Source organism: Drosophila obscura, unplaced genomic scaffold (assembly GCF_018151105.1).
Source record: "Drosophila obscura isolate BZ-5 IFL unplaced genomic scaffold, ASM1815110v1 contig_28, whole genome shotgun sequence".
Classification (NCBI taxonomy): domain Eukaryota; kingdom Metazoa; phylum Arthropoda; class Insecta; order Diptera; family Drosophilidae; genus Drosophila; species Drosophila obscura.
The window spans coordinates 475,472-491,791 of record NW_024542815.1 but is presented as its reverse complement, the minus strand read 5'-3'; the positions used below and the strand labels follow the sequence as shown (position 1 = coordinate 491,791).

At 41.3% G+C, this 16,320-nt stretch overlaps 2 protein-coding genes across 5 annotated transcripts in view; one reads left to right on the top strand and one right to left on the bottom strand.

The window, feature by feature from the left end:
- LOC111070082 (teneurin-a) overlaps positions 1-16,320 on the top strand; it is a 134,881-nt gene that overhangs the window by 89,926 nt on the left and 28,635 nt on the right. For 2 of the 4 annotated variants that reach the window (XM_022360385.2, XM_022360389.2), the window contains exons 8-12: positions 1,395-1,604; positions 3,661-3,846; positions 7,278-7,424; positions 7,495-7,702; positions 10,257-10,283. In XM_022360385.2, coding sequence (XP_022216077.2) covers positions 1,395-1,604; positions 3,661-3,846; positions 7,278-7,424; positions 7,495-7,702; positions 10,257-10,283 — 778 coding nt within the window. The remainder of the gene's footprint in view (positions 1-1,394; positions 1,605-3,660; positions 3,847-7,277; positions 7,425-7,494; positions 7,703-10,256; positions 10,284-16,320) is intronic. The other 2 variants (XM_022360386.2, XM_022360390.2) reach the window with 1 other exon arrangement.
- LOC121404639 overlaps positions 15,740-16,320 on the bottom strand; it is a 52,699-nt gene continuing 52,118 nt past the window's right edge. The window contains exon 2 of the mRNA XM_041594463.1: positions 15,740-16,220. Within this exon, the coding sequence (XP_041450397.1) occupies positions 15,953-16,220 (268 nt within the window). The 3' untranslated portion in view covers positions 15,740-15,952. The remainder of the gene's footprint in view (positions 16,221-16,320) is intronic.

Here is a 16,320-nt window from a genome sequence, read left to right as displayed (position 1 = left end):
ATACAAGTAGGTGGACTGTAGTCCTTATACAGTACATGCCCATAAAGCTACGCTCCCTCGCCCATTCTCCATCGTTACTTACGTGTCAATAAAAACAATGGACACCGGCACTCTGTTGCTCTGCCTCGTGGGTTGTAAAACAACCAACAACAAAATTCGAATAAAATATGCAACATGCAACAATACATGGCTCCGAAATGCCTCTGTGTACCTCATTGCCTGGCCACCATTTTGTATATGTTTAATGTGGCCTTTGCCTTTGCCTGTGCCAATGCCACCCAGCCACCCTGAGTAACGGACCCCGTGGCATACGAAAACAAACAGGGACAAACAACAAACAGAATCCGAAACAGAAACAGAAAGAATAAAAGAAATGAAGAACGAGAGGAAACAGAAGAGGAAGGAAAGGAAAAACGTTGAGCAAACATAAAACGTATAAAATCGAATTTTTATGTCGAGAGCATATTTCTCATACACATGCACGGAGGGCGCAAAACCGGAGCGAACTTTTAGGCAGCCCTGCCGCATGAGGCATGGAGTATGGAACATGGGGCACAACAAGAAGAAGCCAACAAAAATTGCAACAACTGCGCAAAATTACCAACTTGAACTAAACTGGAATTTCATTTTAATGACCACTTTTGTACGTGTCTAACATACTAATCATGTCATATGTGTGTATCTGTAGCTGTATCTGTGTTGACCAGGCTAAAAGAGAAAACCGAAAGAGAGAGAATAAGAAAAAGAGCTGAAGCTGGTGGAAACATAAGTCAAGTGGAGACCTTGATGGTGCCAAGCTTTTTGTTTGGCCAAGGCTGTCACGACCCATTCTTCATTCGTATTCCTCGCGAAGGAGTCACGGTGCACACTCCATAAATTATACGATGCAACACTTAATAAGGATAACAGGCCAAGATGCTATGCTGTTGATCATTTTTTAAGCTCGGGATTGCAATTAAAATGTTGTTTTAATTGTAGTTCAAGACTGAAAAGTTTTTGGATCCATATTTGGGAGCAACCTTTTATCTATACTCCATAGATATGGTCAATTGTATTAACTTTTGTGTGTACGTTTATCATTCCGTCTGTGTGTCTGTCTGTCTCTCTCTGTGTATACATATCCATCTCCATATCCGAGTGATGTTTCTTGCTCCTAATCAATTGTCAGTTAGAGAATCTTCGCTATGCTTTTCTCGGTGTATTTCCCCTTTAGTCAAACTAATAACAAACGAATTTCACTCTAACTATTGCTCATCTAATCGAGCTCCACTGTACCTACGTGTGCGACTAACAAACATTTTGTATTCTTTCTTTCCACCCGCTTCAAACAACCAAACAACCAATGAACTATTCCCGAACACGCCCTCTGGACCCGCGCCGTACTGAATGCACAGACGACTGCCTTGATCCGCTGTGCTCGGGGCACGGCACCTGTGTCGCCGGACAGTGCTACTGTAAGGCCGGTTGGCAGGGCGAGGACTGTGGCACGATTGATCAGCAGGTGTACCAGTGCCTGCCCGGCTGCTCGGAGCACGGAACCTACGACCTGGAGACGGGCCAGTGTGTGTGTGAGCGCCACTGGACTGGACCGGACTGTTCGCAAGGTAGGTACTCCCTCACGCAGCACCTCGCATTTCTGTCTGCCCTTTTCCCTTTGTTCCCTGCGTCCTCTGTGTCCTCTTGTCCTCCCTCCCTCATAATTAATAGCACCAAGCATGGCTATGCTTCTTTTCATATTCGATGAAAAATGCTTACAAATTACACTCGTATACGCAATACGTATACAACACCGCCGCCACAAGTCCTGAAATATCTGTTTAGTTGTGTGCTTGGCTACAGGAAATGAATTGATTTGGGTGCGTTGCTTTAATGGTAAATGGCACACAGAAGTGGAAAGTCGTCGAGCAAAGTCTGAAATGCATGTCGTTATCTTTGAGATGCAAATACTTGCTGAAAAATAATTTGCCATACCAAGATCCAGATTCTGATACAATTATCAGACGGTGAAGGTGGAACAGGGAAAACGCTGGAGGCCAGAAATTACTTTCGAGATCTTTATTATGCCTCCACTCACACAAGAACGATCAACCGATGCGGGCTCTGCAAAAGTGATGATGTTTTATGGACACAACATAACCCGAAATTTGGATGCAAGTGAGCCATAAAACCGAAGCTCCCAATTAGGCAGGAACCAGAATCAGAGCGCAAACGACGCACCGTTCCATGGTCATTTCAAAGAGAGAGAGAGAAAAAGAGCGCGATAGAGGAGGATCTGGATAGAGGACCTGGATTGGAGGGTAATCCCAATAAAACATGCAGCTTACGAAGCCACAAATGGCCAAAGACACGTCTGCCTTTCTCATTGGCACGCACTCCTAATTTGCTTACATTTTTTAGCACCAGCATGCCATTTAGGGGGGCAGTGCTGTGACGACTCTCTCCAGGCGTAATGAAGCAGAGCTTCATAAAAATTCATTATTTATTTAATACCCAGGTTTTCCCTGGCTCCAGCTTCACGTTCACGTCCTTAGCTGTTTCTCCTGAGCTCCAACCACCATCTGGAGCTGCGAGGGAGAGGAAAATAAAATAAATTTACGCCTGCGACTGTTAAGAAGAGAACAAAAGTCATGAAACGCATACCCGCTTCACTCCATTCGGCTTCACTCCCGAAAAGCACATACACATAGCTCCGAACAAGATTATGAACTTAAATTATGAACATAAATCCAGCCACTGAACCAGGGAGCGGAGAGAAAGCTGGAGTCAATTCCTAAACCAATCGGTGAACAAATGCATACGATTTTGATAGAGCCTGCCACAGGAATGAGACTGATTGATTTTAAATAAAAGTTCGACTTATAATAAGAAATGGATGAATGTTTTTTTGTCGAGGCACGTGTGGCCCGACATCAAGGTGTCCAAGAATATTGTATTTGTTCTATTGTTTCTATTGTATAAATCATAGAACTACATTTTTACGTCGTCGTCTGTTCCGCTTAACGCACACCAACGCACTGCAAAATATGTGAATGGTAAAAATGGAACCATAAACTGCACTTAAAATCCATAAATGAATCAATTTAAGAACTAAAAAAAATGCTTAAAAAAATCCTGACTTAGACCATGAACTCGTAACGCATGAAACTACTCCTGAACCAGCAAACGTAATAGCAGCCCTTAACCCAGTTAGTGGAAAAAGTTATGAACGAACCAGTAAAACAATCCACTCTGGATTCATGCATACGCCATGAGCACTTCGCATCTCCGTTGTGGGTATACTCGGTACACTCGTATTCGTATGGCTGTATATGGGTGGTGGAGTTGCGGGGATTGTTAGCAAAGTGTGCCACCACGTACATGTAACATTTATAATGTGGTTTTTATGGTTCAACCGTTGTACGCACCTCCTGCCACTCCAGCTCCAGTCCTGTTCTTCCTGCTGCATTACGGCGTGGCTATGGTTGGACCTGCTGGCTGTCGTACAGAACTTTAATGAATTTAAACGTGCATATGGACGGATGTGTGGATGAACCACAACGAAGAACAATACACAGACTTCGCGACTCTCCCTCTGCCGTCCACTTTTCTGAGATCTTACATGGATCTGTTCTATTTCATTATTATGTATACCCTAATAGCCCATTTTTGTCTTTTTCACAGCTGTTTGCAGTCTCGACTGCGGGAGGAACGGAGTGTGCGAGTCCGGTAAGTGCCGCTGCAACAGTGGATGGACGGGCAACCTTTGCGATCAGCTGCCCTGCGACGCTCGATGCTCTGAGCACGGCCAATGCAAGAACGGAACGTGCGTCTGTTCCCAGGGATGGAATGGCAGGCACTGCACCCTGCGTAAGTACACAAATGATCGAAAATGTATCTTTGGGCTGTTATATTTCTTTGGCGGGGCTCCCGGGCTCGACTTAAACTCACCGAAATCCTCAGTGAGCCTGCCGGTGGGGAAATTTCTTTCGCTATCCGCTGCCGGTCAATTGATGGCTGGCACATACACTCCCTGCCAAGCGCCGTTGGCAGCAAACTCAGTCGCTGCTGTTGCTGCAACATTGTCGCCTCCTGTCGCAGCGCGACTGTCCAAAGCCAGCAAAAAAACATCAGCAGAAGCAGTAACAACTTTGCTGTGGCTGTTGCAAGTGCCACTTCCCACTGCCATTGCCATAGCCACAGCCCTTTGGCTCTCGCTTATCCACAGTCCCTGTGCCTGTGCCTGTCCCCGTCCCTGTCCTAGTTCCTTATCCCCCACAGCCGCTGTACCTATCGTTTATCCCCTGTCAATGTTGCTGCTGTCGTACTTTTTATCAATTCCTTCCTTCTTTTTTTCGGGTTTGCTTTTTGTAGCTTACGCTGTTCTGGTTCTGGTTCTGGTTCTGGCTCTGGTGTTGGGGTTTTCTATCTGAGGAGTCGATGCACCCAAAGTTTTTGTACATGTTTACGCCATTTGCTGTCGCCGAACCCCCCGCCGAACTGCCGTGACACCATCGCTGGCTCGCTGGCTCGTTCCCTGACTTCTACTCCTATCGTGGCTCTCCAATGGAAGTGCGTTTGACAGTTTTGCCGCCATGACTTAACCATGTTGTTTGGGGCCAAGGAACAGGAGGCAATGTAACAGGCAGCACAAAGTAGACGAAGCAGCATGGACAAGGCCAGAGGCAGAGGCACTTGGCAGCAATGCACCATGATGATAAGTAGCTATCGATTGACAGTGATTAAAACTTTTAAAACAAACAGTCATGTTGCAAAAACATCCACAGCCGCAACAACTCGGAACGTGTGGCGCTCTCCCTCACCCGCTGGCTCAGGCATGCATGTAATGCCATTACATCTCTCTGTCTCTGTCTCTTTCTCTGTGTGTCTGTCTGTCTCTTTCTGGCGATGAACATTTTGTTGACGTGTGCAAAACCAATAAAACTTCCGACGTCATTCCAGTCAGACCCAATCTTGGCTCTCGACTAGACCTCGCCTTTCCTCCCTGGTGCCCCCCCCTCTGTTACAGAAAAGGGCTTTCAATCGGTTTAAGTGTTGCAGACCACATGGGAGGAGGGGCTCAGGACTTTCCGATGGGGCATGATGAGGGGCTGGGACGTGCGAGTCACGCTTGCACGGGCTCAAACTGCCACCCAAATACACTAATACGAGTACATGCATAAGGATCTCCCTCTCCTATTCGGATCCATGTCTGCGCTGCTGAATGTATTTTTTGAAAGTACTTAACGACTTTCCTCCCGAGATATACGTGTTGGGGGGCATAAGTGTGCGTGTACACGCCTTTGTGCCTCCCATTGTTACACATGCAGTGAGCCTTGATTAGACCTTTCAGCTGAAACTGTATCGAACTGCAGTCAGTCAACAAGTTCAATGCGCTGATTGAACTTGAAACAGAGATTTCTAACAAATTACGGGCCTCTGATGTAATAGGGAGTTCTTTCAGTGGGAATCCCCACGGCAGGACACCCACACCTAAAGTGGCAGGCATTTAATGGCGTATACTTTGGGAAAATCGTATAAGAGTTATGAATTTGAATGCCTACTTCCACTGAGGATACATTTTGGTATTCTGTTCTGGGAATGTTTTTTTTTTCAGTGCAGCAAAGACCCTTAGACCCTTTACCATTACCGTTTCTACGAGTAGAACCCCTATCCTTCTTCACCTAAAGTTCAATGCTTAATTATCCATTAGATAATCTGTTTACTTAGAATTTAAGATAGAGAATGAACTTCTCTCCATGGAGGGAGTATCACTCTTTGCAATCACTCATCTTTATCAGATAGCTTTCGCCTATCCGTCTTAGTTTCTGGATATTTGCCTCAAAGAAATTGCTCTTGGGGAATAGGGTTTCCCTGATGCTCGTGTTCGTGTTCGATCCGTCTCCAAGCCAGTCAGCATTTGACAGATTTCTCTGATGTCGGGCGCAAACTGTCAGAGAGTGGAGCTGGACGGGGCTCAATATTTGCAACAACACTTGATGTTATTGCCAATATGTGTGCACAAACACGCACTCAGGACGCAAGGAGGCAGGAACCAGGCTCAGAGACTCGTAAACATTAAGGCAGTAACAGCCAAGAAAGTCACTTTATGCGCCGCAAACTTTTTAACATAACGGAAGCTGGGTTAGCAGGGCTCTACCGATACCGTCCCTCATTTTGCAAATGACACATGTCAAGTGACATTAACTTTGCGTCAAATGCTATCGTGGGACAAACAAATAAAGCCCAAACGACGAGAGAAGTGGGAAAGAAAAGAGGGAAGCAGCAAAGGGAAAATCATCTATCGTTAGGTTACGTTTCGTTGGGTTTTTATGTTTGTCGAACATTTCGTTGAGTGTTCGCTGATGATGATGCCGGCAAAGGTTTACTTTGCTTTTCTTTCTATCCTTTGCTTGACAGAGAGAGTGGGCAAACATTAAAAATTATTTTTATATTCATGATGTTGACAATGGGGTGGAACGTGGAGGTGGGATGGTAGATGGATTGGTGGAGTGTTATCATTCAATTTGAAGCCCCACCCCAAGTACTCTGTACTTGTATTAAACCGAAACACAATTTCCACACTGGAACATAACATGGATTAAGGTATAGATAATCCGGCCACTGTTGTTGAATATATGTACATACATACATATGTATGTGTCCCACCTTTTCGTTCTGTTCGTTTATTCGAGACCTGTCTGGATTGTCTCCTTCTGGAATAAAAGTTTTGATCCTGTTGCTTTTTTCTAACCTAAAGTGCTTTCTAAGGCCCAAAACTACTTTTATTTTGTTAAGTTCTTGCCACAATCTGCTTAGACACCGAATTGTAATTTAATTAAAATCATAAACTACGAAAATCCGGAAAAGTAAAAGTTTTTATAAAAAACCAATTTTAGTGCTATTTTTGTTGCCGCCTATTTCGCTTCTTTTTTGGAAAATTTCCTTTAGTAATAAGAACCGTTAGGAATTTGAGAGTAAGCACACTTCTATCAGAGAGGAGACATGTAAACCTAATTGATATTATAGTCAAGGGCAAAATATGTTGGTTGCAGGCTTGAAACAATAAAGACTGTGGTACCAAACAGTGCTATTATTTCTGCCGCAACTGTACATACATATGTATGTGTCCCACCTTTTCGTTCTGTTCGTTTATTCGAGACCTGTCTGGATTTCACAGTGGGATACTAATGCAACCGATAGGCGGTGCCGAATGAAATGATTTTTAAATTTAAATTAATCAAACCATCACTTACAAGAGCTCCAACTAATCGAATAATCGAATTGTATCAAATCTTTAGCTGGTTGCGAGAACGGCTGCTCTCGGCATGGACAGTGCAGCCTGGAGAACGGCGAGTACCGATGCGACTGCATTGAAGGCTGGGCTGGCAGTGACTGTTCGATAGCCTTGGAACTCAACTGCAAGGACAACATTGACAACGATGGCGGTAAGTACATGGAAAATTTAAATATTTAATTATCCCTTGCTGATACAACAGTCCTTTTCTCCGTTCCCAGATGGGATGACTGACTGCTCTGATAGCGAGTGCTGCTCGCATCCGGCCTGCTCGGAGCACATCATGTGCCTGTCCTCGAACGATCCCGTTGAGGTGCTGCTGCGGAAGCAGCCGCCCTCGGTGACGGCCTCGTTCTACCAGCGCGTCAAGTTCCTGATCGAGGAGAACTCTGTCCAGTCGTACGCCCACATGGATGAATACAGCGAAAAGTAAGTGGCCAACCATAGCGATAAGCATACCAGGCTATACCATATAGAGATACCCCATTTATCCATATACATATCTCCATATGTATACAAATATGTAGATATGGGTCTGATTCTTAGTGCGCAGTCTAGGCCCACAGGGAAAGATATATAATCGCATCTATCGGATGCCGAGTAGCTCAAGGAGGTCCTTGCTTTCCATTGAGCGACTCTTGATTTTACTTCCTGAGTTCGAATCTTGTGTTTCAGTTACCGTTACCATTACCGTTTCGATTTTTCGTTGGCTATAAGTTCAGTTGTTGGATCAGTTGCAGACCGCGGCATTATTCATTTTCGGCCTCAAATGAGGTTGCTAGGAGGATCTGCCCGGCCCGCAGCAAATGAGAAACTTTACATTGGAATTTCGTTTGAACTATTTGCGTTTCAGTTCTGTGTGTATTCTTTAAGCTTTATGGGTGCAATGAAGAGAAAAAGCTCAAATTATTTCCATACATGTATGTTCGTATATGTGTGCCTATATACATCCGTATTGAACACCATATCGATTTATATATACACACATGTAAACATATTAAATCTTTTTACTTTATGCTTTCCACCACAAAAGTTTCCAAATCAGAAACCAAAAGAATATGTAAAAGTTAATTTATTTTTACCAATTTTTCAACTAAATACACCTCAAGTAGTCTATCAATCAATTAATCAATCAAATTCCAAGCAAAAAAAAATATATATAAAAAAATAAAGAAAAAAGCAAAAGTCAATTAAAAATCTTAACCCATTCACATTCCCACAATCCCGTACGCCTCTCCCCCTCAATGAGTCTATCATTTATGCGCTAAAAAATATGTTGATATGAAGAAAGAAATCAAGACAAATTGTTGAATTTTTGGCATTTTCTTTTCTCTTGTTCCTCTGAGTTCCGTTCCATTCCATTCTGTGCCTGTATTTCTTTCGGTGACATTCCTGAATTCCGTTTCGATTTTTCTGTTTTCTCTTTTCGTTGACTTCACAAGAAAATGTAGAGCATTTTCGTAGTTTGAGCTTTTTCTTTTCTTGTCTGCCTGGGAATCAAGATCAGATCGAAGATGACCAGAATGATGAAAAAGATCCTGAGTGCCCGAGACCAAAAAGAAGCCCGAAAAAAGGAAATATATTCACAAAATTATTATTATTATTTACCATTTAGTTTATTTTCTTGAGTTACGGATGTGAAATATCAGTGAATGTCTCATTTCGATTAGATTCTTCGTTTCCATTTCTTTAAGCCGCCACATTTCTCTCATTCTCTCAAAATAAAACTCAGAACAATACGAGAAAAGCCAAACCAAAATCAAAAGCGAATACATAATGATAGCACTCCATTGAGTATGTGTGTTGTCTAGTGTTCTACCTCCTTGTGTTCGTCTTACCCAAAAAAAAAAACCAAAACACAAAAAAATAAAACCTGAACAAAATGAAATGAAATTCTATAAAAGATGGAAATATAAGACCAAAGAAAATCCCATGCCCTACGATAAGTATATGTATGTATGATCGCCGATCATTGTCCTAGCTCTAACTCTAGCTGTGGTCAAAGACCTAGCTACCATTTTGATAGTTTACTTTATATTTAATTTGCTTTCTTTTGGTTTCCTTAACCTTCAGATTACCACCGAATTATATACTCCAGCTAGTGTATATAAATATCTATCTATATCTATATAGTACTTGAATATTTAGCGTGAACTCTTTTGTTTTTGCTTTGATTTCGATTCCGATTTCGATTTTTGTTACGATTACATCCTCCAATAATAACTTCGCTGATGCCCAGACCGAAAATCGGATTCCCAAAGAGAGGAGGAAAGATGAGCGAATCGATTATGATATACATTTGTTTTACGTTTTACTGTTGAAAACAACTTCCTGGTCAACGTGTGGTTTTCGTTTCCGTTTCCGTTTCAGTTTATTTCATTTTCCTTTCACTTCATTTCGTTTCGTGCATTAACCAACTAACCATACTAAACCAACCAAGATGATACCAAAACCCCAAAGATGTCTGCCGATCTCCGTCTCCGTCTCTGTCTTCGTCTCACCATCAGACTAAGTGTGTTTGTCAAATGTGTTTTTTGAGTTAATTTCTTATTGTGACGTTTATTGTTCGTTTCCACTTTCGTTCCATTTCCGTTTCGTTCGTTTCGGTTCTTTAGTCTTTCGTTCACTAAGCTATGAAAGTAAAATCTCAACTCTAGGTATGCTAAAAGTATAAAAAAAATACCAGAAAATTATTACAAATTCTTAAGCAATATCAAAGTTTGAATAATTCGTTAACGAAACGCATTTTTGTCTTTTAATTTCTTTTTTATTGTCCTGTCAATTACTTGTGTACTGTCCTACTCTGTTGCTGTGGCTCGATACCTTCATGTTGTGTGCTAAACCAAAAACAAAACAAAAAAAATCAAATCCAAATCGAATTTCAACACCAACCGAAATGCATTTCCCACATGCAAATCAATATCCAAATCAAAACAAAAAAATCACAAAAAAAATCCTACGTTTTCTAACCGTGAATTTGTAGTCTCTTCTGGAGCTCGTTCACACCTTGGTAAGTCGAAAAAAAAATAATACAAATAAAAAACAAAACAAAAACACTTGAAAAAGAAACACAGGTGTAACCATTTTGGTTTCCCAAACAGAAAAGAAAAACCAAAAAATAAATTCTTTGTTATAGTCGCATCTTCCTCAGTTGATTCTGGATTTTATGTTACCCTCATCCAAACATTGAACCATCCAACCAACCATCCATTCATCCACAGAATGCATCTTGAACACGGTTTGTTTGTTCGATTTCAGTTGTCATAACGTAAAATGCATCCAAACGGCACAAGAGATGTTTTTATTTCATCCAACAAAATTAGATGTACATATATCACATTATCGATCCCCATCCGCCGACTTCCAGATCTTTTCCTTTCAACTACAGCTAAAAAGCTTTTGAATAAGGGCTTTTCCCAAGCTCCAAGTTCTTAAAATACTCCAAATCGTAATGATGTATCAAGTCGTCATAGAAAGAATCACAAAAGCCACCTGAGCCGCCTTCTTCTTTGTTTTTTATTTCCAAAACGGAAATTCTTAATAATGGGAACTATAATCCAACAAAATCCAGACGCGAAATGACTTTACCTTGCTTGCAACTTTGATACATGCTTACTTTTCACCGAAATCTATTACAATGAAATATATGTATGCATGTACATACATACATATGTACAACGACAAGTATAAATACTGTGATTGCCAGGGCCAATGGTAAATGGTACGTACTCTGCAACTGTTGCAAGTGTTCGGCTGCCTTTCGGTTGTAATTACTTTTCAAATGCGCCAGATAGGCAGAACAACTCGCTCCCATCTCCATTTCCATTTCCTGCTTTCAGCTCGTTGCACCGCCCTTGCTTGTCGTATAATGCCATTTTGTTGATTTTAAATTACATTTTAACATACGAAAACAAAAAACGCAGCATAAAAAAAGAGATCGAAAAGTCAACAAATCATTCATGTAAATATAACACGACAACAACTACCACTGCAACAACAACAAAATCAACAACAAAAACAACAACAAAAAGAGTAATAAAAAGAAAAAAGAACAAAAAATAATAATGGAAAATGCATTCATAATTTTGTACCTCACAGATACACAGACACACGCACACACACACATATGCAACCACACGCGAACACTTACATATCATGGATATACATACATATAATCTTTTTGCATATTTATTTGTTAATTTCCACCGTGTTTTTTAGGGCAAAATGAGAATTGAAAATAACCGAATACCGATATATATGTATATATCCCAAAATATATATATATATATACCATATATATATAATTGTATGTGTTATGTGTACCGTGTCTATATGTGTATTTAGTTTGATTTCCGATTTGTGTTTTCCGTTCGCCAATCAACCAATCAACCAGTATTAACACTCATACTAACCCAGACCACAACTCCAACCCCACCCACCCGCCCCCCAAAAATCATCCAGAGAACCGATTCAGTTCATTCATTTTCCCATCGTTTTTCCTCTACTATATTCTCATTGATTTGGCATGTGAGCATTTCGAAATGAACTTTGGACCACTTTTCATTTGATTTCTTCGACGTTCTTCAGACACTCCACTCCAACAATATTTCTCTCTCTCTCCATCACTTTCTCTATCTTAGTCACAGTCTCTCCACTTACACCAGATCGTTTTTCAGTTGTCCAAAGTTTAGACCATAATTTTTCCACTTTCTCTCAATGTTTATGTTTCCTTGTCCTCTTTGGTTCCATTTTCTTTCAATTTTGATCAAAGCTTTTTAAGGTAAACAAATCTCATTAAATGTGAATCACTTATTTGGTTTTCTTTATCGATTAACGATTATTTGTTATCAGTTTATTTTGTGTTAACCAAAAAATAAATAAATTAAATATGTAAACAAAAACAGAAACCAGCAAACAGACCAAGATACTAGAGAGTAAGTTCTCACTTGCTCGATCTACCAGCTAGGTATTCCCCTCCAAAACCCAACATGAAAAACTCCTCAGCAGATCAACCTCTGACAGAAGGAAAAGCAGCAGAACCAAAAACCAAAAGATAAACAATCAAAATCCATATTTGTGCGAAAAATGCAAGTAAAAATAAAGAAAGAAAACATCTATGTATCCTTGTATGTTGTCCACTCGAAACAGAAACCAACAAATATAACAAATATAAAAGAAAATATCAAAAAATGAACGAAAGAAAATATATGAAACAAATAAAAAACATCCCAACAAACCCCTAAACGTATCCCTAAATGTCCTAATTGTCTGCGTCTAAGCCATTTGTTTATATGTTTTCCAAATACAACAAAACTCGCCCACACAATCGCATAAACCCATCCATCCATCCCACTGCCAACACAGAGAAATCTCCATTAAAGCTCTAAAAAAAAAAAAAAAAAAAAAAATATAGCTAAATAAAAGCACACAAAACCACATTAAAAAAAAAGGAAAAGAAGAAAAAAATTCTTGAAAAAACAATTCAGAATGCAATTTATTTCATCAAGTTTTTTGTTAATTTTTTCGGTTTCTGTATTATAATTATTTAATTTTTTCTACAAAATATCTTTGAACTGTCTATGCAAAAATGTGATATTTTTCACGGCTATTGGGCAAATGCGAAAAGCGTAAATTTAGTTATGAGAAAATAGTAAAGAAAGCCTTACTTCGGCAGGCCGAAGCTTCGAGTGCCCTAGCCTTGTGGAATAGCCTACATATGCCGCCGATCTTAATTAATAGATTTTTGTGGATTAATGTTTAGAAACCCTTTTACTAAACTGCGCTCATAAGTGACAGCTCTAATCAGTTAATTCGCAGCGTTTCCCATAATATACATACAAATTTACGCGTAGTGTTATAAGGAAGAGTTCAGAAGCCGCAACCAGGAGAGGGTATACAAATATTTATATTGAAAAAACTGTTTCAATTATGTTCAACTAATACTAAATTGAATAAATAAACAGGCTCAATGGATAATCGATCACATCGCGACAGGGCAGGGCCCTGGGCTTCCAACTAATAAACTAATAAGTCCGACTAATTAAGTAACGCTTCAGTGGAGCAATCGACTAAAAGACAACCGCCATCTGTGGGTATTGCTCTTCCTTTAAATTGGAATCACCTCTGGGAATAATCCTCCGGGATAGGAAAAGCGACGTAAACCGCAACAGCCACCGCCACCGCCACCGCCACCCAACTGCAATCAGCTTAGTGGGTTATGCCCTCTTTCTGCTATACATACTACTTACCTTTCATCGGCTCTGGAGATAAAGTTAAAGCCAGCCATAATGATAGAGTTTGAGGCATAGCTTAAGTATAGATTTAGACACAGTTACAATGCTCTATTTAACTTTTTATTGCAGCGCACGGTAAATGTCTCCTCCTTTCAGCAGTTTGTTGTCCCTGCTATCCTTGCAGTCATTGAAATGCCATCTTCCCTTTTTCCTATTGTGGTGTTGCATGCAGCATGCTGCACACAGAAAGTATGCTGCGAGTAGGGTGTCTAAAGGGGGTTCAAAAGGGTATGGGATTCAGGACCATTATCGCTACTTGCTCCCGTGCTGCTGTTCTTGCTGTTCCGTAGCCGCGTGTACACCCCCGCCACCGACACCACCAGCGCAGCGCAATTACAAGGCAATGGCGAAGGAGACTACAATGCCAACTAAGAGGGAGCGCTTCATTCAAAGACCGATGCTCTAAATACTCTTTTCCCTCGTCTCACGCCCTCATGGCTGTTTCTATATCTTATTTACTATATATTCAGTTGTTTGACTTTAATCACGCATCAAATCTTGTTGATTGACCATTTATGACGTTAAGCAAGAATCTTCACCCCAAAAATTTGTATAATTTCTGATCGATTTTAAGGTAGCTCTAATTTTGGCAGATGGGTCTGTTAAAAATATTATCACATACATATGTATGCACATACGTACGTTGAATACATAGAGATTGCCAGAATAATATGCTGTGGATAATTTATGGTTAACAAACGCCTTTTCGTAACACTCATACCCTCTCCTCTTCAACGGAATTATGTGCAAAAAAAATAATCAAAAAGGATGGCAACCTGGCGATGGATACCATCATGTGGGAGAACAGATGATGATGCCATGGAAACTGGGTGACTTTGTTGGTGACTGATTCTTGTACCCGCTGCTGCTGTCGTCGTCGCCTTTCGAATAGAGCCAAATCCAAGTAAATGTGATACGGGCATGTCATGAGGCGAAGCAAAGCCCAGGGTGATGGGTGCATCAGTGCTTCAGTGCTGAATAGAGAAGGGGTGGACTGGGCCAAGACGGCGCGCCGTTGACAACGTCTTCCTCTTCGTCTTCGTCTTTGGCATTTGGATTTGCTTTGTCTGCCTCGTTCTTGTCGCTGCTTCTGCTGGCTATTTTCTTTTTACCTCTTTTTACTTTCTTGGGTTTCTTCGTATTATTTTTTGTGTGTTGTGCCTTTGTAGTGCTCAAGTGGCATCGTTGAATCGGGCGCGGGATGGGGCAGGGACTGGAACTGGAACAGGGACTGGGGCATGTGGCATGTGGCAGAGGAGCAAGAACAATGGGCCAGCGCCATCAGACGCCCTTTCCCCCCAGGTCCATTGTGAAAAGTTCTCGCTACTTGCAGCGGCAAATGCAAAAATTGTTAACAATAGAAATAAAATAAGAAGAGGAGGGCCATGGCGGCAGGGTGGCCCAAAAGAAAGCGAGGCGCGAGTGCTAAAGGCAATGGCAGTAGCAGTAGCAGGAGGAGTAACAGGAAGCAGCCATAACCAGAACGGAGACTTGGATGAAGTCGAAAGTTGGCTGGCGGACGATGGAGCAACGATGTCTAAAAATTAAACAATAAACAATGGCGGAGCGACTATAGATTACTTCCTGTTTTGCCTTCCATTTTGTTTTGTCCAACAACACGAAGGGCAGAGGACCAGTGCTACTGTGGTGCGGTTGCCTTTTCTTGTTTCGTTCTGGAGAAATACGTTCAAGGATCTGGCCCCGTTGACTCCACTGACGTGCTGACGGACCGGTGAGGTGTGAGGTGGCCGGTTACCCGTTTAAGTGGTTTCCCTGCTACTCTTTCAACTTATTCTCTCTCTTACAAACACTCTCTTCCTCTTTAGTCACTCTTCTGTGTGTGTGCGTGTGTGTGTGTTCGCCCCAAGTCGGACACATTTGTGTATGCAAATCAAGTGGTCGGCGTTGGGGCTAAAGCTAAACTGATTAGTGTCAACTTGCTAGAAGACATCAAGTGGATGATGTGGAGAGTGCAGAACAGGGAAGAGTTGTCTCTGGGTTCTTAAGTCGGGGTTTTCCTTTTCGCTGCTTTAATCTACTTTTTTTTGCGGTTCGTAATCGTTTGATCCTTGATCTTTTGCGGAGAAACGGAAACGGAAATGGGCTTAGCTAAGGATGTGCTTTGCATCAAAAGCGACAAGAGCAACAGTAAAAGATGATAGCTGCATTCCGGTTTTTTTTTTCCATCCGAATTGTCTTTAATATTTATATAGAAGGGATACTTGTTGTTTCCGTAAGATCTTGCTTTCTAGAAGGCCTCTCTACCAGCCAGCCATATTTCCTTCTTAGTGTTCCCTTGATTGCTGTTTTTCATTCTGGGATACATATACATCTCTCGCACCGTTCGGGCCTCTTCTTCCATCTGTTGTTTGCTTGCTTCAAAGACTTATGACCAGAGATGCATGCATATATCCTGGATACATTGGCGGCACATCCATACATCCAATACATCCAAATGCACATATGTATGCATGTATCCTACATAAATTAAAATGGCGCTATTCCGACTGTTTTCACAGTCATTGTCCTTCGCCATTGCTGTGTTATCAACGATGCCATTGCCATGACTATACCTCTTCCTGCCCTTTGTTGTCGGGGCTGTTATTGTCATCCTTCTTCTCTTGTCCGTGCTATCGTATGGAAGACTGCATACCCTAGAAAAGACAACGAATTCACAACGTAAGAGGAGAACATAAACCAAAATGAATATCTATATAAGTTACGAAAATGAGGTGTAATTATGTGCAAGTGGCA